The sequence below is a fragment of the Anomaloglossus baeobatrachus genome, chromosome 10, assembly GCF_048569485.1.
Source record: "Anomaloglossus baeobatrachus isolate aAnoBae1 chromosome 10, aAnoBae1.hap1, whole genome shotgun sequence".
Classification (NCBI taxonomy): Eukaryota; Metazoa; Chordata; class Amphibia; order Anura; family Aromobatidae; genus Anomaloglossus; species Anomaloglossus baeobatrachus.
The window spans coordinates 209386324-209410540 of NC_134362.1; the positions used below are offsets into that span (position 1 = coordinate 209386324).

Here is a 24217-nt window from a genome sequence, read left to right on the forward strand (position 1 = left end):
AGGAGCACCCCCCAAATGTACAGCAAATATAACATGTGACAGTGAAAAAATGACCCGAAGATGGAGATCTGTAGAATTACTGTGCACAAACATTACTGATCCTATATTATACTCCAGAGCTGCACTCACTATTCTGCTGGTGCAGTCACTGTGTACATACATTACATTACTGATCCTGTATTATACTCCAGAGCTGCACTCACTATTCTGCTGGTGCAGTCACTGTGTACATACATTACTGATCCGGATTTACCTCCTGTATTATACTCCAGAGCTGCACTCACTATTCTGCTGGTGCAGTCACTGTGTACATACATTACTGATCCGGATTTACCTCCTGTATTATACTGCAGAGCTGCACTCACTGTTCTGCTGGTGCAGTCACTGTGTACATACATTACTGATCCGGATTTACCTCCTGTATTATACTCCAGAGCTGCACTCACTATTCTGCTGGTGTTTCCAGTAGACGGCAGTTGGGGCTATAATCTAGGTCGTCTCCCGGAAATATTCTGGGATTAGCTTGTGAGCTGTGATTAGTTTCTCGGGCATTATATTTGATTTGCGCTCTTGTTGTGGGGCGCGTGCCCTGTCTGCTGCGTTACATTTTCACGTTCCCGCGGTGCAGAACTCCTGGGCTGGAATTAATGTGATAAGGCCGCTGCTTGCCTCATCAGAAAATCTCCCCCTAAGAGGATTACCGCCAAATCCCCTCCTTTCCCAGGGCTTTTGTACCTAAAGCAACCTGTCCGGTGTCTGCCGGGTGTTTGTGCCGCCGCCGCACTCAGACTGAATGTTTATCTAATTAGTCAGAGCTTGGCAAGGCGAGCCGCAGTGTAAAGCATGGTCGGCGCCTCTGATGGCGTGGGAGGGGCGCGATGTCACGTGTCACACACTTTGTACATCTTCTCTTGCGCTAAAGGAGAAATCGACTTCAAAATCGGAGCAAAATAAGAATTTGGCGCAAAAAAGTTCTTAAAGTAGAAAGAAAGCCGGGCGCAAAAGTAATAAGGAATCTGCGTCCGGCTGCAAGACGTCAGCAAACCCTGCCTGCAGCTCTGGCTGTGATTGGAGGACAGGCTGGCGGCTGTGTCCGGGCACCGCTGCTCCCGATGGTGCCGCTATTCCAGGGGGTGCGGCGCTCAGGACTCGTCGGAAGAATTGGGTCACGGAGCCGGCGCTCCTCTCGCCCCTCGCGGATTTGAATTGCAAAACATCGAAGCGGCTGAAACTTCGGGACATTTGCATTTTGGAGACAGAAACCAGTTCATGGGAAAACGGCCAAAAAACGTCACGAGAGCGGCGCACGGGCCCCGGAATCATGAGGGAGGACGAGGATGCCCCAAATAAAGGATCCCGGCCCATGGAGAGGCCGAGGTGGAGGCCAGTACTCCACACACATTGTGAGGGGCAGATAAGAAGCCACAATACAGCGCAGCCGGTGCACAGAATACCGGAGCCGCTGTGCTGCGTTATCCAGCGCGCCGTCTGTGCTATCTGCGCTCCACCGCCTGCAAGCCACGATTGTGCGGCGCCATGTGCCGACTTATCTGCTGCCATCTCTTAGAGACATGGAAACGCAGCGCCTCCCTCCTCAGCTCCTCCTGACCTCGTGTATCTAGAGGACGTGTCGGGGCTCGTGTAGGGCTACAGCTTATTCCTACATCTCATGTAGAGGAGGCGCAAAATGGAGAATTGTGAAACCGAGAAGTGACCGACAGCAACGACCAACAGTGCAGCCCCCCCCCCCCCCCCCCCGCAATTCTGTGATAGGAGCCACCGGGGCAACACGTCCGTCCATGACTTTTCCTCCTGAATCTTCCTCATCACCCGAGAGTGATATTATTGGGAAGTAGAAGGAACCAAGGCAAATCTGCCACCAGCGCGGTGCCACGGCCGTCCGTCCTCCCTGAGCGCGGTGCCGCGGCCGTCCGTCCTCCCTGAGCGCGGTGCCGCGTCCGTCCTCCCTGAGCGCGGTGCCGCAAATAAAAAATCTTGTAGAAATCCTTCCCAAAAGAGCGGAGCCATTTTATCTGCAGACCAAAAAAAAAGCGTAAATGTCCGCTCCCCGGTCTGCCCCATTTCCTGTGTATCGCATGCAGATACCTTGGCGCGGTATGCAGAACACCAGAAGCACTGAACCTCCAACGACACAAGAACCCGACCACACGACGCGTTTCGGCTAAACCTTCGTCATGAACTATGGTATAATTTGACTGGAACGCGTGGTGCGGTTTGCTCGGGCTTTTCTACTTGTCGTGGACTGTCTCCGCGGAATCCAATATTCATGAACAAATAAAATGTGATCTTTTCTCCTTCCTCCCGTGCGGTCGGGTTCCTGCGTCGTGGACGTTCAGTGTCTCTTCTGCAGAGGGAGCAATTCTTGAAGTCTATGGACGTAGGACGGGGTCAGAGGAGCCACTTCTGTCCTTTTATAGAGAACCATTCCCCGACACTGCGATCATACAAGACCCTGTGACCCTCGCGCCCCCCACCACCACGCGTCCTTGTGTGGTTACGTGACATTTTGCCTGTGGGGTGATGAGGTGCATATGACGGGTCATGCAGTAGATTGGGGAAGGGGGGGGGCGCTGCGCTCTTTTTGCCCATCGGGCAGTCATATGCTTCATTACTACCCCCCCCCCCCCCCCCTGGGACCGAGGCTGCGGCCGGTGCTGGATCTGAGCCCGGTCCCAACCTGTGATATAATATATGGTGGAGGGAGCGGATATTGGGGGGGGGGGGGGGGGAATCTGAGACCTCAAAGGAGGAGGATAGGAGGCAAATGAATCCAATATTCAGCTGAAGAAATACAGGGCAGTAGGGAGCGGGTGTATATACAGCGGAGCACGTGACACAGGGCTGTAGGGAGCGGGTGTCTATATACAGCGGAGCACGTGATACAGGGCAGTAGGGAGCGGGTGTCTATATACAGCGGAGCATGTGATACAGGGCAGTAGGGAGCGGGTGTATATATACAGCGGAGCACGTGATACAGGGCAGTAGGGAGCGGGTGTATATACAGCGGAGCACGTGATACAGGGCAGTAGGGAGCGGGTGTATATACAGCGGAGCATGTGATACAGGGCTGTAGGGAGCGGGTGTCTATATACAGCGGAGCACATGATACAGGGCAGTAGGGAGCGGGTATATACAGTATATACAGCAGAGCATGTGATACAGGGCAGTAGGGAGCGGGTGTATACAGTATATACAGTGGAGCATGTGATACAGGGCAGTAGGGAGCGGGTGTCTATATACAGCAGAGCATGTGATACAGGGCAGTAGGGAGCGGGTGTCTATATACAGCGGAGCACGTGATACAGGGCAGTAGGGAGCGAGTGTATATACAGCGGAGCACGTGATACAGGGCAGTAGGGAGCGGGTGTCTATATACAGCGGAGCACGTGATACAGGGCAGTAGGGAGCGGGTGTCTATATACAGCGGAGCACGTGATACAGGGCAGTAGGGAGCGGGTGTATATAGTATATACAGCAGAGCATGTGATACAGGGCAGTAGGGAGGGGTGTCTATATACAGCAGAGCATGTGATACAGGGCAGTAGGGAGCGGGTGTCTATATACAGCAGAGCATGTGATACAGGGCAGTAGGGACTGGAGCGGGTGTATACAGTATATACAGCGGAGCACGTGATACAGGACTGTAGGGAGCGGGTGTCTATATACAGTGGAGCAGGTGATACAGGGCAGTAGGGAGCGGGTGTATATACAGCGGAGCACGTGATACAGGGCAGTAGGGAGCGGGTGTCTATATACAGCGGAGCACGTGATACAGGGCAGTAGGGAGCGGGTGTCTATATACAGCAGAGCATGTGATACAGGGCAGTAGGGAGCGGGTGTCTATATACAGCGGAGCACGTGATACAGGGCAGTAGGGAGCGGGTGTCTATATACAGCAGAGCACGTGATACAGGGCAGTAGGGAGCGGGTGTCTATATACAGCGGAGCACGTGATACAGGACTGTAGGGAGCGGGTGTATACAGTGGAGCATGTGATTACAGGGCAGTAGGGAGCGGGTGTATACAGTATATACAGCAGAGTACGTGATACAGGGCAGTAGGGAGCGGGTGTATATAGTATATACAGCGGAGCACGTGATACAGGACTGTAGGGAGCGGGTGTGTATATAGTATATACAGCGGAGCATGTGATTACAGGGCAGTAGGGAGCGGGTGTATACAGTATATACAGCGGAGCACGTGATACAGGGCAGTAGGGAGCGGGTGTATACAGTATATACAGCAGAGCATGTGATACAGGGCAGTAGGGAGCGGGTGTATACAGTATATACAGTGGAGCATGTGATTACAGGGCAGTAGGGAGCGGGTGTATACAGTATATACAGTGGAGCATGTGATTACAGGGCAGTAGGGAGCGGGTGTATACAGTATATACGGTGGAGCATGTGATTACAGGGCAGTAGGGAGCGGGTGTATACAGTATATACGGTGGAGCATGTGATACAGGGCAGTAGGGAGCGGGTGTATACAGTATATACAGTGGAGCATGTGATTACAGGGCAGTAGGGAGCGGGTGTATACAGTATATACAGTGGAGCATGTGATTACAGGGCAGTAGGGAGCGGGTGTATACAGTATATACGGTGGAGCAGGTGATACAGGGCAGTAGGGAGCGGGTGTATACAGTATATACGGTGGAGCAGGTGATACAGGGCAGTAGGGAGCGGGTGTATACAGTATATACGGTGGAGCATGTGATTACAGGGCAGTAGGGAGCGGGTGTATATAGTATATACAGCGGAGCATGTGATACAGGGCAGTAGGGAGTGGGTGTATACAGTATATACAGTGGAGCATGTGATACAGGGCAGTAGGGAGCGGGTGTATACAGTATATACAGTGGAGCATGTGATTACAGGGCAGTAGGGAGCGGGTGTATACAGTATATACGGTGGAGCAGGTGATACAGGGCAGTAGGGAGCGGGTGTATACAGTATATACGGTGGAGCAGGTGATACAGGGCTGTAGGGAGCGGGTGTATACAGTATATACTGCGGAGCACGTGATACAGGGCAGTAGGGAGCGGGTGTCTATATACAGCGGAGCACGTGATACAGGGCAGTAGGGAGCGGGTGTCTATATACAGCAGAGCATGTGATACAGGGCAGTAGGGAGCGGGTGTCTATATACAGCGGAGCACGTGATACAGGGCAGTAGGGAGCGGGTGTCTATATACAGCGGAGCACGTGATACAGGACTGTAGGGAGCGGGTGTATACAGTATATACAGCAGAGTACGTGATACAGGGCAGTAGGGAGCGGGTGTATATAGTATATACAGCGGAGCACGTGATACAGGACTGTAGGGAGCGGGTGTATACAGTATATACGGTGGAGCATGTGATTACAGGGCAGTAGGGAGCGGGTGTATACAGTATATACAGCGGAGCACGTGATACAGGACTGTAGGGAGCGGGTGTATATAGTATATACAGCGGAGCATGTGATTACAGGGCAGTAGGGAGCGGGTGTATACAGTATATACAGCAGAGCATGTGATACAGGGCAGTAGGGAGCGGGTGTATACAGTATATACGGTGGAGCATGTGATTACAGGGCAGTAGGGAGCGGGTGTATACAGTATATACAGCGGAGCACGTGATACAGGGCAGTAGGGAGCGGGTGTATACAGTATATACAGCGGAGCATGTGATTACAGGGCAGTAGGGAGCGGGTGTATACAGTATATACAGCGGAGCACGTGATACAGGGCAGTAGGGAGCGGGTGTATACAGTATATACAGCAGAGCATGTGATACAGGGCAGTAGGGAGCGGGTGTATATAGTATATACAGCGGAGCACGTGATACAGGACTGTAGGGAGCGGGTGTCTATATACAGCAGAGCATGTGATACAGGGCAGTAGGGAGCGGGTGTATACAGTATATACAGCGGAGCATGTGATTACAGGGCAGTAGGGAGTGGGTGTATACAGTATATACAGTGGAGCATGTGATACAGGGCAGTAGGGAGCGGGTGTATACAGTATATACAGTGGAGCATGTGATACAGGGCAGTAGGGAGCGGGTGTATACAGTATATACAGTGGAGCATGTGATACAGGGCAGTAGGGAGCGGGTGTATACAGTATATACAGTGGAGCATGTGATACAGGGCAGTAGGGAGCGGGTGTATACAGTATATACAGTGGAGCATGTGATACAGGGCAGTAGGGAGCGGGTGTATACAGTATATACGGTGGAGCAGGTGATACAGGGCAGTAGGGAGCGGGTGTATACAGTATATACGGTGGAGCAGGTGATACAGGGCAGTAGGGAGCGGGTGTATACAGTATATACAGTGGAGCAGGTGATACAGGGCAGTAGGGAGCGGGTGTATACAGTATATACGGTGGAGCAGGTGATACAGGGCAGTAGGGAGCGGGTGTATACAGTATATACGGTGGAGCAGGTGATACAGGGCAGTAGGGAGCGGGTGTATACAGTATATACAGTGGAGCATGTGATTACAGGGCAGTAGGGAGCGGGTGTATATAGTATATACAGCGGAGCAGGTGATACAGGGCAGTAGGGAGCGGGTGTATACAGTATATACGGTGGAGCATGTGATACAGGGCAGTAGGGAGCGGGTGTATACAGTATATACGGTGGAGCATGTGATTACAGGGCAGTAGGGAGCGGGTGTATACAGTATATACGGTGGAGCATGTGATTACAGGGCAGTAGGGAGCGGGTGTATACAGTATATACAGTGGAGCATGTGATTACAGGGCAGTAGGGAGCGGGTGTATATAGTATATACAGCGGAGCATGTGATACAGGGCAGTAGGGAGTGGGTGTATACAGTATATACAGTGGAGCATGTGATTACAGGGCAGTAGGGAGCGGGTGTATACAGTATATACGGTGGAGCAGGTGATACAGGGCAGTAGGGAGCGGGTGTATACAGTATTTACGGTGGAGCATGTGATTACAGGGCTGTAGGGAGCGGGTGTATACAGTATATACGGTGGAGCATGTGATACAGGGCAGTAGGGAGCGTGTGTATACAGTATATACTGCGGAGCATGTGATACAGGGCAGTAGGGAGCGGGTGTATACAGTATATACGGTGGAGCAGGTGATACAGGGCAGTAGGGAGCGGGTGTATACAGTATATACTGCGGAGCAGGTGATACAGGGCAGTAGGGAGCGGGTGTATACAGTATATACGGTGGAGCATGTGATTACAGGGCTGTAGGGAGTGGGTGTATACAGTATATACTGCGGAGCACGTGATACAGGGCAGTAGGGAGCGGGTGTATACAGTATATACGGTGGAGCAGGTGATACAGGGCAGTAGGGAGCGGGTGTATACAGTATATACGGTGGAGCATGTGATTACAGGGCAGTAGGGAGCGGGTGTATACAGTATATACGGTGGAGCATGTGATTACAGGGCAGTAGTGAGCGGGTGTATACAGTATATACAGTGGAGCATGTGATTACAGGGCAGTAGGGAGCGGGTGTATACAGTATATACAGTGGAGCAGGTGATACAGGGCAGTAGGGAGCGGGTGTATACAGTATATACAGTGAAGCAGGTGATACAGGGCAGTAGGGAGCGGGTGTATACAGTATATACGGTGGAGCATGTGATACAGGGCAGTAGGGAGCGGGTGTATACAGTATATACGGTGGAGCATGTGATTACAGGGCAGTAGGGAGCGGGTGTATACAGTATATACGGTGGAGCATGTGATTACAGGGCAGTAGTGAGCGGGTGTATACAGTATATACGGTGGAGCATGTGATTACAGGGCAGTAGGGAGCGGGTGTATACAGTATATACAGTGGAGCAGGTGATACAGGGCAGTAGGGAGCGGGTGTATACAGTATATACAGTGAAGCAGGTGATACAGGGCAGTAGGGAGCGGGTGTATACAGTATATACGGTGGATCATGTGATACAGGGCTGTAGGGAGCGGGTGTATACAGTATATACGGTGGAGCATGTGATACAGGGCAGTAGGGAGCGGGTGTATACAGTATATACGGTGGATCATGTGATACAGGGCAGTAGGGAGCGGGTGTATACAGTATATACGGTGGAGCATGTGATACAGGGCAGTAGGGAGCGGGTGTATACAGTATATACGGTGGAGCATGTGATACAGGGCAGTAGGGAGCGGGTGTATACAGTATATACGGTGGAGCAGGTGATACAGGGCAGTAGGGAGCGGGTGTATACAGTATATACGGTGGAGCAGGTGATACAGGGCAGTAGGGAGCGGGTGTATACAGTATATACGGTGGAGCATGTGATTACAGGGCAGTAGGGAGCGGGTGTATACAGTATATACAGTGGAGCAGGTGATACAGGGCAGTAGGGAGCGGGTGTATACAGTATATACAGTGGAGCAGGTGATACAGGGCAGTAGGGAGCGGGTGTATACAGTATATACAGTGGAGCAGGTGATTACAGGGCAGTAGGGAGCGGGTGTATACAGTATATACAGTGGAGCATGTGATTACAGGGCAGTAGGGAGCGGGTGTATATAGTATATACAGTGGAGCAGGTGATACAGGGCAGTAGGGAGCGGGTGTATACAGTATATACAGTGGAGCAGGTGATACAGGGCAGTAGGGAGCGGGTGTATACAGTATATACAGTGGAGCAGGTGATACAGGGCAGTAGGGAGCGGGTGTATACAGTATATACAGTGGAGCATGTGATTACAGGGCAGTAGGGAGCGGGTGTATACAGTATATACAGTGGAGCAGGTGATACAGGGCAGTAGGGAGCGGGTGTATACAGTATATACAGTGGAGCAGGTGATACAGGGCAGTAGGGAGCGGGTGTATACAGTATATACAGTGGAGCAGGTGATACAGGGCAGTAGGGAGCGGGTGTATACAGTATATACAGTGGAGCAGGTGATACAGGGCAGTAGGGAGCGGGTGTATACAGTATATACAGTGGAGCAGGTGATACAGGGCAGTAGGGAGCGGGTGTATACAGTATATACAGTGGAGCAGGTGATACAGGGCAGTAGGGAGCGGGTGTATACAGTATATACAGTGGAGCAGGTGATACAGGGCAGTAGGGAGCGGGTATATACAGTGGAGCATGTGATACAGGGCAGTAGGGAGCGGGTGTATACAGTATATACAGTGGAGCATGTGATACAGGGCAGTAGGGAGCGGGTGTATACAGTATATACAGTGGAGCAGGTGATACAGGGCAGTAGGGAGCGGGTGTATACAGTATATACGGTGGAGCATGTGATTACAGGGCAGTAGGGAGCGGGTGTATACAGTATATACAGTGGAGCAGGTGATACAGGGCAGTAGGGAGCGGGTGTATACAGTATATACGGTGGAGCATGTGATTACAGGGCAGTAGGGAGCGGGTGTATACAGTATATACAGTGGAGCATGTGATACAGGGCAGTAGGGAGCGGGTGTATACAGTATATACAGTGGAGCAGGTGATTACAGGGCAGTAGGGAGCGGGTGTATACAGTATATACAGTGGAGCATGTGATACAGGGCAGTAGGGAGCGGGTGTATACAGTATATACAGTGGAGCATGTGATACAGGGCAGTAGGGAGCGGGTGTATACAGTATATACAGTGGAGCATGTGATACAGGGCAGTAGGGAGCGGGTGTATACAGTATATACGGTGGAGCAGGTGATACAGGGCAGTAGGGAGCGGGTGTATACAGTATATACGGTGGAGCAGGTGATACAGGGCAGTAGGGAGCGGGTGTATACAGTATATACGGTGGAGCAGGTGATACAGGGCAGTAGGGAGCGGGTGTATACAGTATATACGGTGGAGCAGGTGATTACAGGGCAGTAGGGAGCGGGTGTATACAGTATATACAGTGGAGCAGGTGATTACAGGGCAGTAGGGAGCGGGTGTATACAGTATATACAGTGGAGCAGGTGATTACAGGGCAGTAGGGAGCGGGTGTATACAGTATATACAGTGGAGCAGGTGATTACAGGGCAGTAGGGAGCGGGTGTATACAGTATATACAGTGGAGCATGTGATACAGGGCAGTAGGGAGCGGGTGTATACAGTATATACAGTGGAGCAGGTGATTACAGGGCAGTAGGGAGCGGGTGTATACAGTATATACAGTGGAGCATGTGATACAGGGCAGTAGGGAGCGGGTGTATACAGTATATACAGTGGAGCATGTGATACAGGGCAGTAGGGAGCGGGTGTATACAGTATATACAGTGGAGCAGGTGATTACAGGGCAGTAGGGAGCGGGTGTATACAGTATATACAGTGGAGCATGTGATACAGGGCAGTAGGGAGCGGGTGTATACAGTATATACAGTGGAGCAGGTGATACAGGGCAGTAGGGAGCGGGTGTATACAGTATATACGGTGGAGCATGTGATACAGGGCAGTAGGGAGCGGGTGTATACAGTATATACAGTGGAGCAGGTGATACAGGGCAGTAGGGAGCGGGTGTATACAGTATATACGGTGGAGCAGGTGATTACAGGGCAGTAGGGAGCGGGTGTATACAGTATATACAGTGGAGCAGGTGATTACAGGGCAGTAGGGAGCGGGTGTATACAGTATATACAGTGGAGCATGTGATACAGGGCAGTAGGGAGCGGGTGTATACAGTATATACAGTGGAGCAGGTGATTACAGGGCAGTAGGGAGCGGGTGTATACAGTATATACAGTGGAGCATGTGATACAGGGCAGTAGGGAGCGGGTGTATACAGTATATACAGTGGAGCATGTGATACAGGGCAGTAGGGAGCGGGTGTATACAGTATATACAGTGGAGCAGGTGATACAGGGCAGTAGGGAGCGGGTGTATACAGTATATACAGTGGAGCATGTGATACAGGGCAGTAGGGAGCGGGTGTATACAGTATATACAGTGGAGCATGTGATACAGGGCAGTAGGGAGCGGGTGTATACAGTATATACAGTGGAGCATGTGATACAGGGCAGTAGGGAGCGGGTGTATACAGTATATACAGTGGAGCATGTGATACAGGGCAGTAGGGAGCGGGTGTATACAGTATATACAGTGGAGCATGTGATACAGGGCAGTAGGGAGCGGGTGTATACAGTATATACAGTGGAGCAGGTGATTACAGGGCAGTAGGGAGCGGGTGTATACAGTATATACAGTGGAGCAGGTGATACAGGGCAGTAGGGAGCGGGTGTATACAGTATATACAGTGGAGCAGGTGATACAGGGCAGTAGGGAGCGGGTGTATACAGTATATACAGTGGAGCAGGTGATTACAGATCTTTGCATTAATACTTCTGTGTTTTGCCTCCAGGACTGTGTTTTGCCTCCAGGAGACATCAGTAATCTGGACCCAGAACACGCCTTTGATAACACCAGTCGGGATGTTGGTCAGTGGGTCCTGGCGTTATACAGCGGACTTTTCGCTTACGGTGGATGGTGCGTAGCCCGCGACCGACAGCAGCGAGTCCACAATCATCCAGTCACATCCTTGACTTCATTGCTGACTGTTTCCTTTTATTTTTACTGTAGGAATTACTTGAACTTTGTCACAGAAGAAATGATAGAACCGTACAAGTAAGTGACCCGATATTTCTCGCCCCCCCCACCTTCTGTGCTGACCCTCTGTGACTTGTGCTGACCCTCTGTGACTTGTGCTGACCCTCTGTGACTTGTGCTGACCCTCTGTGACTTGTGCTGACCCTCTGTGACTTGTGCTGACCCTCTGTGACTTGTGCTGACCCTCTGTGACTTGTGCTGACCCTCTGTGACTTGTGCTGACCCTCTGTGACTTGTGCTGACCCTCTGTGACTTGTGCTGACCCTCTGTGACTTGTGCTGACCCTCTGTGACCTGTGCTGACCCTCTGTGACCTGTGCTGACCCTCTGTGACCTGTGCTGACCCTCTGTGACTTGTGATGACCTCTGTGTTCCATGCTTTGTGTCTGCAGGAACCTACCTCGCGCCATCATCATTTCTCTGCCCATCGTCACCCTGGTTTACGTCCTCACCAACCTGGCCTACTTCACCACCCTGACCCCGGAGCAGATGTTGACCTCGGAGGCCGTGGCCGTGGTACGTGACGTCGTGGACTCTCAGATGTAGACGTAAAAATAAATGCCGATTTCATGACAAATATGAACTGCGTTGACAAGACCGGTCTGACTGTGATTAACACTTTAGTTTCCTGACCAGTTACCTCCCACTTCTCCCAGTAAAGCTTCCGGAATATCAAGGATCTGATCTTATATTGTTACATTATGTTTTATTGCAGGATTTTGGGAACTACCACCTGGGGGTGATGGCGTGGATCATCCCCGTCTTTGTGGGCCTTTCTTGCTTCGGCTCTGTGAACGGATCACTGTTTACGTCTTCCAGGTAATGAAGGTTGATGAATGATGGATCCACCACTGATTGATACATTCATGTAACGAGACATAAAGAGTTCACGTTCCATCATAGTAGAGAGGAACCGACCAAATTATCGAGGCTCCGAATATAGAAATATAAAGGAAACCAGCTCCCCCTCCGGACGCCCCGGGGCTGGCGGACATCCCCTATTTGGCCAGAGCGGCGCCGGTTCTGTATGTCGAAACGCGCGTGGTCCTGCTCGAAGAAGCAGGGGCGCCTAGTGCCAGGCAGCAGCTGCAAAAGCTAATCCATTTTTATGGTTCTAATATGGGGACATTTCCCAACCAAAAACTGAGATTAAAAAAACTTCCACCTCCTACTTTAATCCTTATTTGCATAAGTAATCACACCCACTTCTTAAACACGATGAGAGTGATGGAAAATCGGTGACTCGTGTCCCCCTTTGCAGGTTGTTCTTTGTTGGGGCCAGAGAAGGACACCTCCCCTCCCTGCTGTCGATGATCCACCCCCGCCTCCTCACCCCGATGCCGTCGCTCATCTTCACGGTACGTTCACGCTGACGCCACATTTTACTTTTTTTTTTTCCTTTCAACAGATTTGGCCGTTGCTGTTACATTGTATCCAGCGTGAGCCGCACGTTCTGCGCTGCGCTGACACATTGTGACGGAGATCTGGGCTAGAGATATCTGCGGAGAGTTATCTACACTGGATGCAATTGTAACAAACCCTCAGCAATGAGATGGATCAGATCTGTTAATCTGTCGGCAGGTTTTTGCTCCCTCATCTGAAAGTCGCATGATGTAGACAGAGACCCTGAATTCAACGATGTGTCACTTAGATCACTGGCTGCCGCCATTCTGACATGATCAGCGGTTTTCGATTTGTCATGTAGCAGAGCTGAGAGCTAGCCCCGACCACACCAGGCTCTATATACAGTGTCTATAGACTGTGAACTGCTAATCACAGTAGAGTTGTGCCTGAAATCTAGCTGACCTACTCTGGCAATGATAATCTCCTGAAGCTAAAACAAACATTGCCAGTAAACCGCACACCATGTGATAAGAGAAGCATCCCTCAAACCTGTTAACCCTTGCAGCATGCTGTCCTCCAGATTACATAGCAAAAACCTGCTGACATTCCCTTTTAAAGTCCATTACAAAGTTGCAGACCTTCTTCTGAGTGGAGTCCAGATTTGGGGGTGTTGGTGCCGTTTTTCCGATATGTCGGGTGCAGATTTGGGGGTGTTAGCACTGATCTTTTCATACGTGGGGTGCAGATTTGGGGGTGCGCCGTTCCTCTGATACTTGGGGTGCAGATTTGAGGGTCCGTTGTTCTTCTGATACTTGGGATGCAGATTTGGGTGTGTTAGTGCCGTTCTTCTGATGCATTGGGTCCATATTTGGGGGGTGTTAGAAGAACGGCACTGATACGTAGGGTGCAGATTTGAGGGTGTTAGCGCCTTTCTTCTGATATGTCGGTTGAAAATTTGGGTTGTTAGCGCCGTTCTGGTGTGTCAGGTCGAGATTTGGGGTGTTAGCGCTGTTCTTCTGATATTTGGGGTGCTAGCACCGTTCTTCTGATACGATGGGTCCAGATTTGGGGTGTTAGCGCCGTTCTTCTGAGACATGGGGTGCAGATTTGGGGTATTACCGCCGTTCTGATACATGGGGTGCAGATTTGGGGTATTACCGCCGTTATGATACATGGGGTGCAGATTTTAGGTATTACCGCCGTTCTGATACATGGGGTGCAGATTTGGGGGTGTTAGCGCCATTCGTCTGATACGTGCGGTGCAGATTTGGGGTGTTTGTGTCCTCCTTCTGTTGTGACACATGGCGGGTGAGGCTGTCGCTGTGTCCCCGGCTCCGGCCGTCAGCTGCTGAACATCTGATCTCACTGTTTATTTGGCAGATATTGTGAAAGAGGGTTCTGTCCGCTCTGAGTGCGAATCCCCAAAAATCAGAGCTCTGGAATGACTCAGAATTCTGTCCGGTAACAGATGCTTGTCCACAATCACACCCGGCACCCAGCTTTCCACAGACCCTGAACGGCACTCCCTTGCCTGATTCCTCTCCTCAATGCTGTGTGTCAGTCCTCACTGCAGCTCTGGAGTTCTGTTCATCCTTCATGATGCCCATAGCACCAGTAACTCATATAGATGTGCAGGACCCCGGTGCACCGGCCGCCTCGTTACTCCAGGACCCCGGTGCACCGGCCGCCTCGTTACTCCAGGACCCCGGTGCACCGGCCGCCTCGTTACTCCAGGACCCCGGTGCACCGGCCGCCTCGTTACTCCAGGACCCCGGTGTTGGGGAGTTCTCCGCTCCGGCTGCAGTGAAGGATCGACATGCGACCAGAATCCCGCCACTGTTCCCCCTCCCCAACCCCTGATCTTCATTCTCCCGGCTTCATCCTCTTCCTCGCTCTCCCCGCAGTGCGCCATGACTCTCCTCTACGCCTTTTCCAACGACATCTTTTCCGTCATCAATTTCTTCAGCTTCTTCAACTGGCTGTGTGTGGCGATGGCCATCATCGGGATGATGTGGCTCCGGTACAAGAAGCCGGAACTGGAGAGGCCGATCAAGGTAAGGAAGCCGAGGGCCGGGACCGGAGCGAGGAAAAGGGACGGGTAACAAAGGGGAAAGGGCAAGGGAAAGGGACGGGTAACAAAGGGGAAAGGGCAAGGGAAAGGGATGGGTGGCAAAGGGGAAAGGGCAAGCAAAAGGGACAGGTAACAAAGGGGAAAGGGACGGGTAACAAAGGGGAAAGGGCAAGGGAAAGGGACGGGTGGCAAAGGGAAAAGGGAAGGGTGAGAAAGGGGAAAGGGCAAGCAAAAGGGACGGGTAACAAAGGGGAAAGGGCAAGCAAAAGGGACGGGTAACAAAGGGGAAAGGGCAAGCAAAAGGGACGGGTAACAAAGGGGAAAGGGCAAGCAAAAGGGACGGGTAACAAAGGGGAAAGGGCAAGCAAAAGGGACGGGTAACAAAGGGGAAAGGGCAAGCAAAAGGGACGGGTAACAAAGGGGAAAGGGCAAGCAAAAGGGACGGGTAACAAAGGGGAAAGGGCAAGCAAAAGGGACGGGTAACAAAGGGGAAAGGGCAAGCAAAAGGGACGGGTAACAAAGGGGAAAGGGCAAGCAAAAGGGACGGGTAACAAAGGGGAAAGGGCAAGCAAAAGGGACGGGTAACAAAGGGGAAAGGGTGAGGAAAAGGGACGGGTAAAAAAGGGGAAAGGGCAAGCAAAAGGGACGGGTAACAAAGGGGAAAGGGCAAGCAAAAGGGACGGGTAACAAAGGGGAAAGGGTGAGGAAAAGGGACGGGTAAAAAAGGGGAAAGGGCAAGCAAAAGGGACGGGTAACAAAGGGTAAAAGCCAAAAAGTGTCATCTGAACTCGCAGGATAATGTATTGGGTGCGTCCGGATGTCTGAAATCGCCGAACTTGTCCCCACAGACTGCACCAATAACACTGAGAGACTGTGCACAAATTGGCCGACTTGGTCTCCCCTCAGTTACATGTTGAACTTTATTTGATGGGATTCCTTTAGCTTTTTCAATCTCTCCAAGGCCAAAAGAGACGAAGGTCTGATAGAAATGTTTGGGGTCCGGTTTTCCTTGTCATATCTGGTGGTCCCTGAATTTTCTAATTTTAGAATTTTTGTCTCTATAGCGGTATTACAGGACAATGGTGGTATATTCAGTGTTTGCACACAGTGTCTGCTGCACCCTGTGGTGTGTACTGCCGACACCGCAACCGATCTGGCTCCCTTACTGTCACACTGCCATACACCTCGTACACTGCTCCATTCATTGTCTATGAAGCTGTGCACTGCACCGGCCACCTCTGACACCCCCATAGACAATCGGGGTCTTCGGCGCCCTGTCCTCCAGATCACAGGGTCCCCGCGGTCGGCGAGTTGTGACCGCTCTTCTGGGAGATTTGCCGTTGGTAGTTCTGGCGGCCTCTTCTTTATTATATCGGCTGCCTGTACTTGCCGTGCAATTAGCCGTCTCTCCTATAAAGCTAATCCGGGCCGCATGCCTGTTAGTCAGCGACTAGCGGGGGAGGGGGGGTGTGCGCCTGTTAGTCAGCGACTAGCGGGGGAGGGGGTGTGTGCGGCTTGTAGGGACCTGAGCGCTTCTCTGCAATTACATCTATAAAGGATGAAGTGAAGCCATTAAATCACGGTAAATCCTCTCCCTGCAGACAATAATGGCAGCCGGGGGCAGGTTTATATCCGCGGCTCGGGTAATGGTCGCTGCTGCGGGGTACCGGAGCGCTAACTGATCCTGCGAATCACCAGATGAGAGGCGCCACACACCGCAGTGCACAGGGCATTAACCCCTGAAGACACACGCAGGATGGTGCGGGTTTCAGGTCCTATGTCAGGAAAACTTCTAAAACTTTCCAGGAGTTTTTTTTTTTGTTTTTTTTTTTTTCTTCTTCAATCCCTCAACATTTTCAACATCTCCGCGTGCTGCACCGCCTCCTGCTGCTGGCGCTCGGTCTGTGCGCACCGCCACCTCCTGCTGCTGGCGCTCGGTCTGTGCGCACCGCCACCTCCTGCTGCTGGCGCTCGGTCTGTGCGCACCGCCACCTCCTGCTGCTGGCGCTCGGTCTGTGCGCACCGCCACCTCCTGCTGCTGGCGCTCGGTCTGTGCGCACCGCCTCCTCCTGCTGCTGGCGCTCGGGTCTGTGCGCACCGCCTCCTCCTGCTGCTGGCGCTCGGGTCTGTGCGCACCGCCTCCTCCTGCTGCTGGCGCTCGGGTCTGTGCGCACCGCCTCCTCCTGCTGCTGGCGCTCGGGTCTGTGCGCACCGCCTCCTCCTGCTGCTGGCGCTCGGGTCTGTGCGCACCCCCTCCTCCTGCTGCTGGCGCTCGGGTTTGTGCGCACCCCCTCCTCCTGCTGCTGGCGCTCGGTTTGTGCGCACCCCCTCCTCCTGCTGCTGGCGCTCGGTTTGTGCGCACCGCCACCTCCTGCTGCTGGCGCTCGGGTCTGTGCGCACCGCCACCTCCTGATGAGACACTGTGCAGGTCACCGTCGTCCGCACTGCGCCGCTCTGTTATCGGACCGCTCCCCGTGCGCTATATATAGGGTATCACTAATGCGGTATTATGGGCGCTGCACCTGTTGGCGGCACGAGCGATGTCGGATTACCTTGTTGTCCGTCCCTCCGCTTCTGTAATAACAGGATATTTGTGGCATTATGTAGCGATCCCCTAATATAACGCTCTCGGGGAGGAATGTAATACCGAAATACCAGGGAGCAGAGCGGTCACCGAGGGTGAAGCCTCCCCTGAGGCCGCGCACAATGGCAGCGCTACAAAGTCTCCACCGCTCTGCTCTGAACGCACCGCACTCACCGCGCGCCTTTCATCTCAGCGGGATCCAGTTTGAGAGTCGACTTTTCCTGCCGCCCCGTGTAATGTTAGGCATTAGTTCAGACAAGAGGGGGGAGGGGGGGTCTGATCCGGCCCCGATTCCGCACCTTTCTTCTGGTGCTCATTGTTCTAAAGTTTCCTGGAGAAATTCACCTGCTGAGGAAAGAGACTGTTCACACACAGCGGGGCGCCTGAAAACCCGGAAAGACGGGAATAGAAATTGCGACCCCGCCATACATCACTGATCATGCATTATACTGCAGAGCTGCACTCACTATTCTGCTGGTGCAGTCACTGTGCACATACATTACTGATCCTGTATTATACTCCAGAGCTGCAGCACTCACTATTCTGCTGGTGCAGTCACTGTGTACATACATTACATTACTGATCCTGAGTTACCTCCTGTATTATACTCCAGAGCTGCACTCACTATTCTGCTGATATCAGGGAGTATATTGCAGGCTGTATTTCACATGATCAGACATAATGTAACTTTCTGTCTTTTCTTCCTATTGTAGCTGAATCTCTCCCTCCCCATTTTCTTCATCCTCGCCTGCGTCTTCCTCATCGTTGTGTCGTTTTACATGACCCCCGTTGAATGTGGAATCGGTTTTGTCATCATATTATCCGGGGTCCCTGTTTACTATTTTGGGGTCTGGTGGCAGAACAAGCCGGACTGGTTACAGACGAGTATACGTAAGTACTCTGATACATATTGAAATGTCCTGTTTTGATTCTTCACTTGTTATATTTCTACTTGCTGTCAGTGAGGGGAGCTGTCTCTTCCTCTCGTCGTTGTCGTCTCTTCCTCTCGTCGTCCCTTCCTCCTGTCGTCGTTGTCGTCTCTTCCTGCTGTCCTCGTCGTCGTCTCTTCCTGCTGTCCTCGTCGTCGTCTCTTCCTTTCGTCGTCGTCGTCTCTTCCTTTCGTCGTCGTCGTCTCTTCCTTTCGTCGTCGTCGTCTCTTCCTTTCGTCGTCGTCGTCTCTTCCTTTCGTCGTCGTCGTCTCTTCCTTTCGTCGTCGTCGTCTCTTCCTTTCGTCGTCGTCGTCTCTTCCTTTCGTCGTCGTCGTCTCTTCCTTTCGTCGTCGTCGTCTCTTCCTTTCGTCGTCGTCGTCTCTTCCTTTCGTCGTCGTCGTCTCTTCCTTTCGTCGTCGTCGTCTCTTCCTTTCGTCGTCGTCGTCTCTTCCTTTCGTCGTCGTCGTCTCTTCCTTTCGTCGTCGTCGTCGTCTCTTCCTTTCGTCGTCGTCGTCGTCTCTTCCTTTCGTCGTCGTCGTCTCTTCCTGCTGTCCTCGTCGTCGTCTCTTCCTGCTGTCCTCGTCGTCGTCTCTTCCTGCTGTCCTCGTCGTCGTCTCTTCCTGCTGTCCTCGTCGTCGTCTCTTCCTTTCGTCGTCGTCTCTTCCTTTCGTCGTCGTCTCTTCCTTTCGTCGTCGTCTCTTCCTCCTGTCGTCGTCTCTTCCTCCTTTCGTCGTCTCTTCCTCCTTTCGTCGTCGTCTCTTCCTCCTTTCGTCGTCGTCTCTTCCTCCTTTCGTCGTCGTCTCTTCCTCCTTTCGTCGTCGTCTCTTCCTCCTTTCGTCGTCGTCTCTTCCTCCTTTCGTCGTCGTCTCTTCCTCCTTTCGTCGTCGTCTCTTCCTCCTTTCGTCGTCGTCTCTTCCTCCTTTCGTCGTCGTCTCTTCCTCCTTTCGTCGTCGTCTCTTCCTCCTTTCGTCGTCGTCTCTTCCTCCTTTCGTCGTCGTCTCTTCCTCCTTTCGTCGTCGTCTCTTCCTCCTTTCGTCGTCGTCTCTTCCTCCTTTCGTCGTCGTCTCTTCCTCCTTTCGTCGTCGTCTCTTCCTCCTTTCGTCGTCGTCTCTTCCTCCTTTCGTCGTCGTCTCTTCCTCCTTTCGTCGTCGTCTCTTCCTCCTTTCGTCGTCGTCTCTTCCTCCTTTCGTCGTCGTCTCTTCCTCCTTTCGTCGTCGTCTCTTCCTCCTTTCGTCGTCGTCTCTTCCTCCTGTCGTCGTCGTCTCTTCCTCCTGTCGTCTTCCTTTTTTCCTGTCTTTTTGCTACAATGTATGTCTGGAGTCCAGGCAATGTAGAGGGACTGTAGAAATGGATCCCCCCCCCATACAATGAATCTAAAGACCTTTTTTAATGTGTTCCCTATAGATTCCTCGACGGTGGTGTTGCAGAAGATGATGGAGGTCGTCCCTCATGAATCCTAGACCCCGCACCGCCGACCTCTGCTCTCACGCACAAAGAAAATGATCATACAGGAGCCGATAAATATTTACTTTCCATTACAAACAGAACAGTCAACCCGGACTCTTTCTTGGGCCGAGACCCCGAATACGGACTCCATCCCCCTCCTCTGATATATGCAGCTTCTTATCCAACATAACCCCGCGACCTCTGACCTTGCCGGTATTGGCGTCCTGTTTTTTTTTTTTTTTTTTTTTTTTCCTAAATAAAACTGATGTAGAATTTAGTTACCTCAGAAAAAAAGGCCACGAGGCCCCAAAAATATAACAAAAGATGATGGCTTCTCTGACAAACGAGGTCTACCCTCCTGCAGACTGGACGCCCTGGACCAGAACCACTGACCCGGGCAAAGGAAATCCACAATCAGAACTGATTTTTATTATTTTTTTTTTTTTTTTATTTTATTCTGTTGCAGCGCAGCCTGGTCCGGACCCTATACACCAGACGGGCAGCCTCTCAGCGCATGTTTCGCAGGGTGGGCAGCCTCCCGACGCGCGTCTCACCGGCTGCACACTGGACAGTCCTCTCCACTGATGAAAAGTTTCTTTTTAGTTGTTTGCTAAAGTTTTTAGTTTTTGTTGCAAAGAGAAAAAAAGTCTCTGTAGATATAGCACTTATTTCCGGCGCGGCTGCAGGTCACCCCACCATCCCAGAGGGGCGCAGGATCCTCCGCCGTCGCTCCACAGCTCAGTGTCACTTTACATGGAGTGTTACTTTATTACCTTTGTTTTGGAACGCTCTGCTTGTGTGAGGTGGAGCTCCCCTTGAAGTGATCGGTGCAGGTTGTTGCTCCGGGCCCGCGGCCCCCGATTTGCAGTACAGTCCTTTTTTATTTAGAGTTTTTATTTTATTATTTAGATACTAATTTAAATTTATTTACTGAAAACTTTTAGAAAATATTTAATTTATTCCTGTAGTGATTTGTGTATTTCTCTTCAGATATATTCTATACCGCAGACCTGAACGGGCGAGTTCAGAGCGGCTGCAAACACTTTCGTTCACCTCCAGAGCTGTATTCACACTTCTGCTGCGGTGCATTGTGGGAGATGTAGTGTTTACATCAGCAGTTTTATACAAAATCCCAGAATGCAGTGCAGGGGAGCGCAGCTCTGGGTGTTAAAGGAGCAGCGGACGTCAGACCACTGCAGATTACGTAGAAGGTGAAGCTTAATGTGCCCCCCCATGGTTGGCAGAAGGTGACGCGGGGGGGCACAAACTTTTGCTCCATCCCAACACTCCAGGTTGTAGTATTCAGGACACAACTTTTATAACTTGAATTAACCCCTTGTATGAGTTTCTTAACGATTTGTCTTATTTTATCAGTTACTTCTTGTTAATAACAGATTAATTTTGTGTTTTTTATACTTTTTTTTTGCTTCAATGTCCTTTGCGTTTGTCGTGGCCCCCGCCTGCTCCGCGACCCGGACTTCTGTTACCGCTTCCTCCCCGTGGTCCGAGCGGCGGCTGCTCAGCGTCTTTATGGTATTTTTATATTAGTTGTACCCTATAAACATTAATGTGTCGGACGCGGCGGAGACGTGATAGATGAGGACGCAGCCAATCAGATGTCACCAGCTGGAAACCATCAGCAAGCTGCTGCTGACAGATCTGGTATATTCATCGGGGACCTTTTTTGTATCACTGAGGGAATCTGGCATACACGTGTTACTGTCCACTGCAGCGAGCCTGCATGTTGATGGTTTCCATGCACAAGTAAATAACGCGGGTATAAAGTATTATATGGAGGGGGAATTTAGTTTTGATAATTATAGCTCCATTGTTAGTCATTAGCGACGCAAAATTGTCACCCTGTGCGGCGGATGGGCGACGTCACCTCCTCCCTGTATGACGTTGTCTCCTCCCTGTGCGGCAGGCGAGCGACTTCTCCGCCCTGTATGACGTCGCCACCTCCCTGTCCGCAGACGGGCGACGTCGCCTTGTAGCTATCTGCTGTTGTCTCCTCCTCCCTGTCCGGCGGATGGGCAACGTCTCCTACTCCCTGTGCGGCGGACGGGCGATGTTGCCTCGTAGCTATCCGCCGTTGTCTCCTACTCCCTGTGCGGCGGACGGGCGACGTCTCCTCCTCTGTCTGGCGGACGGGCGACATCGCCTCCTCCCTGTGTGGTGGACGGGCGACATAGCCTCCTCCCTGTACGGCGGACGGGTGACGTCTCCTACTCCCTGTGCGGCGGAAGGGCGATGTCGCCTCCTACCTGTATGACGTGTCCTCCTCCCTGTTCGGTGGACTGGCAACGTCGATTTCTACCTGTATGACGTAGCCTTCTCCCTGTCTGTTGGACGGGCGACGCCTCCTTGTTTGGTGGACTGGCGACGTAGCCTCCTCCCTGTCTGGCGGACGGGCGACGTCTCCTCCCTGTTCGGTGGACGGGCGATGTAGCCTCCACCCTGTATGACGTCTCCTCCCTGTCCAGCGGACGGGCGACGTAGCCTCCTCCCTGTTTGGTGGATGGGTGACGTCTCCTCCCTGTTTGGTGGACGGGCGACGTCGCCTCCTCCCTGTATGACGTCTCCTCCCTGTCCAGCGGACGGGCGACATCACCTCCTCCCTGTTTGTTGGACGGGCGACGTCACTTCTACCCATTTTCAGACCCGTAGAAACATAATATTTTGTAACTCCTTTTTTTACTACATTGTGCCAATGACGGTTCACGTTGTGATATATCGCGATACACACGACGCTGGACGTTGCCGGGCGGCAGCCGCTGACTGATCTCTATCATCACTGGTTATAACACGATTTTTTCTTAGTAATGTATTTAGCGGATTAGAGGGAGGAGTTTAACACTAGAGGGTTCTGTATGGTCAGCCCCCTCAGCTCCGCCCACAAATGTTCCTAATCCCGCCCCCGCGGAGTTGTAGAATATTCATGTAAATAACATTTTCTGTTTATCCAGCACAATACAAATCCCAGGACGCGGGTGACCTCTTCTTTCATTTAGAGGGGTTAGACCCCGGGGGGCGCTGGTCATACTGTTCCCCTTGGAACGTTTCCACATTTTGATACAGTGGGTGATTCCTGCTCTTTTATCTTTTTCGGGACCATCCTTCTTTTTTTTTTTCCTTTTTGTTACATTTCCATTTGTTGCTTTTTTACACTTTTCTTTGTATCTTTGTCGTCCTCTAGTTTGTGCCGCGATGTGACGGTATTTAGGGTCTTCTCTTTTGTAGGTTCCACCATATTTGAGGCCTTCGCAGTATTCTCCTTTACAGCCGGACGTAGCGTTACTTTTATTTTGTGCTTTTTATTTTGTCTTTTTTTTTTTTGTTTCTGTTCTCCCTGAATAAAGTGACCACTAGAAATAATTCCTGATCTCTCGGTGTCTTGTGTCTGCGGATTGTGGGGTGTCTCACCTGGAAGAAGCTCTGCACCAACAAACAAGGAAATGCAAATCATGGGGAAGGGGGTGCGACGCCACATTAAGGGGGGAAGCAGCTCCTCATAGGGGGAAGGGGGGGTGACACCTCATGGAGGTGGGAGGGGGCAGTTCCTCGTGGTGGAAAGGGGGGGGCGACACATGGAGGGGGCAGCTCCTTATGAAGGAAGAGGGGCAGCTCCAAAAATGCGGGAGGGTAGCTCCTCATGGGGAAAGAGGGGGTAGCTCTGAACATGGGGGAAGGGCAGTTTCTCATGGAGGGAGGGGGGGCAGTTCTTCATGAAGTGGGGGGTGGGCAAGCTTCTCATAGTGGGCAGTTCCAAAAATGGGGGAGGGCAGTTCCTCATTGGGGAGGAGGGGCATCTCAAAAAAAAAATGGGGGGAGGATAGCTCCACATGGTGGAAGGGCAATTTCTCATGGAGGGAGGGGGGTAGCTCCAAAAATGGGGGGAGGGCAGTTCTTCATGCAGGAGGTGCAAGCTTCTCATGAGGGGAAGGGTAAGCTCCACATAGGGGAAGGCAACTCATGTGGAGGTGGAGGAGCAGCTCCAAAAATGGGGGGGCAGTTCCTCATGGGGAGAGGGTAAGCTCCTCATAGGAGACGGCTCCAAAAATGGGGAGAGGGCAGTTCCTCATGGTGAGGAGGGGGGCACCTCCTCATGGGGGGGGGGGCTATAACTGCATTGCTTAACAACCTTATTCACACGTCATAAGTTTGGTTTTTTTAATTGTTGGGGGATCCAAGACCCCCTTCTGAAATAAAGGGGGGGTGCAATAGCTGGAGAATGTCTTACAGAAAAGCAGGTTTTTCCTCCAGTTTTTGCTGTTGATTTTATGCAAC

General features: G+C 51.8%; 1 protein-coding gene across 1 annotated transcript; it reads left to right on the forward strand.

Moving 5' to 3' along the window:
- Window positions 1–1321: 1321 nt before the first annotated feature.
- On the forward strand, window positions 1322–23305 carry SLC7A5 (solute carrier family 7 member 5). Its single transcript, XM_075325450.1, has 9 exons — window positions 1322–1387; window positions 11313–11437; window positions 11531–11575; window positions 11949–12072; window positions 12272–12375; window positions 12818–12914; window positions 14805–14954; window positions 18269–18446; window positions 19889–23305. The coding sequence occupies exons 1-9, from the start codon at window positions 1322–1324 to the stop codon at window positions 19942–19944; spliced, it is 945 nt and encodes a 314-aa protein (XP_075181565.1). The 3' UTR covers window positions 19945–23305.
- Window positions 23306–24217: the final 912 nt, after the last annotated feature.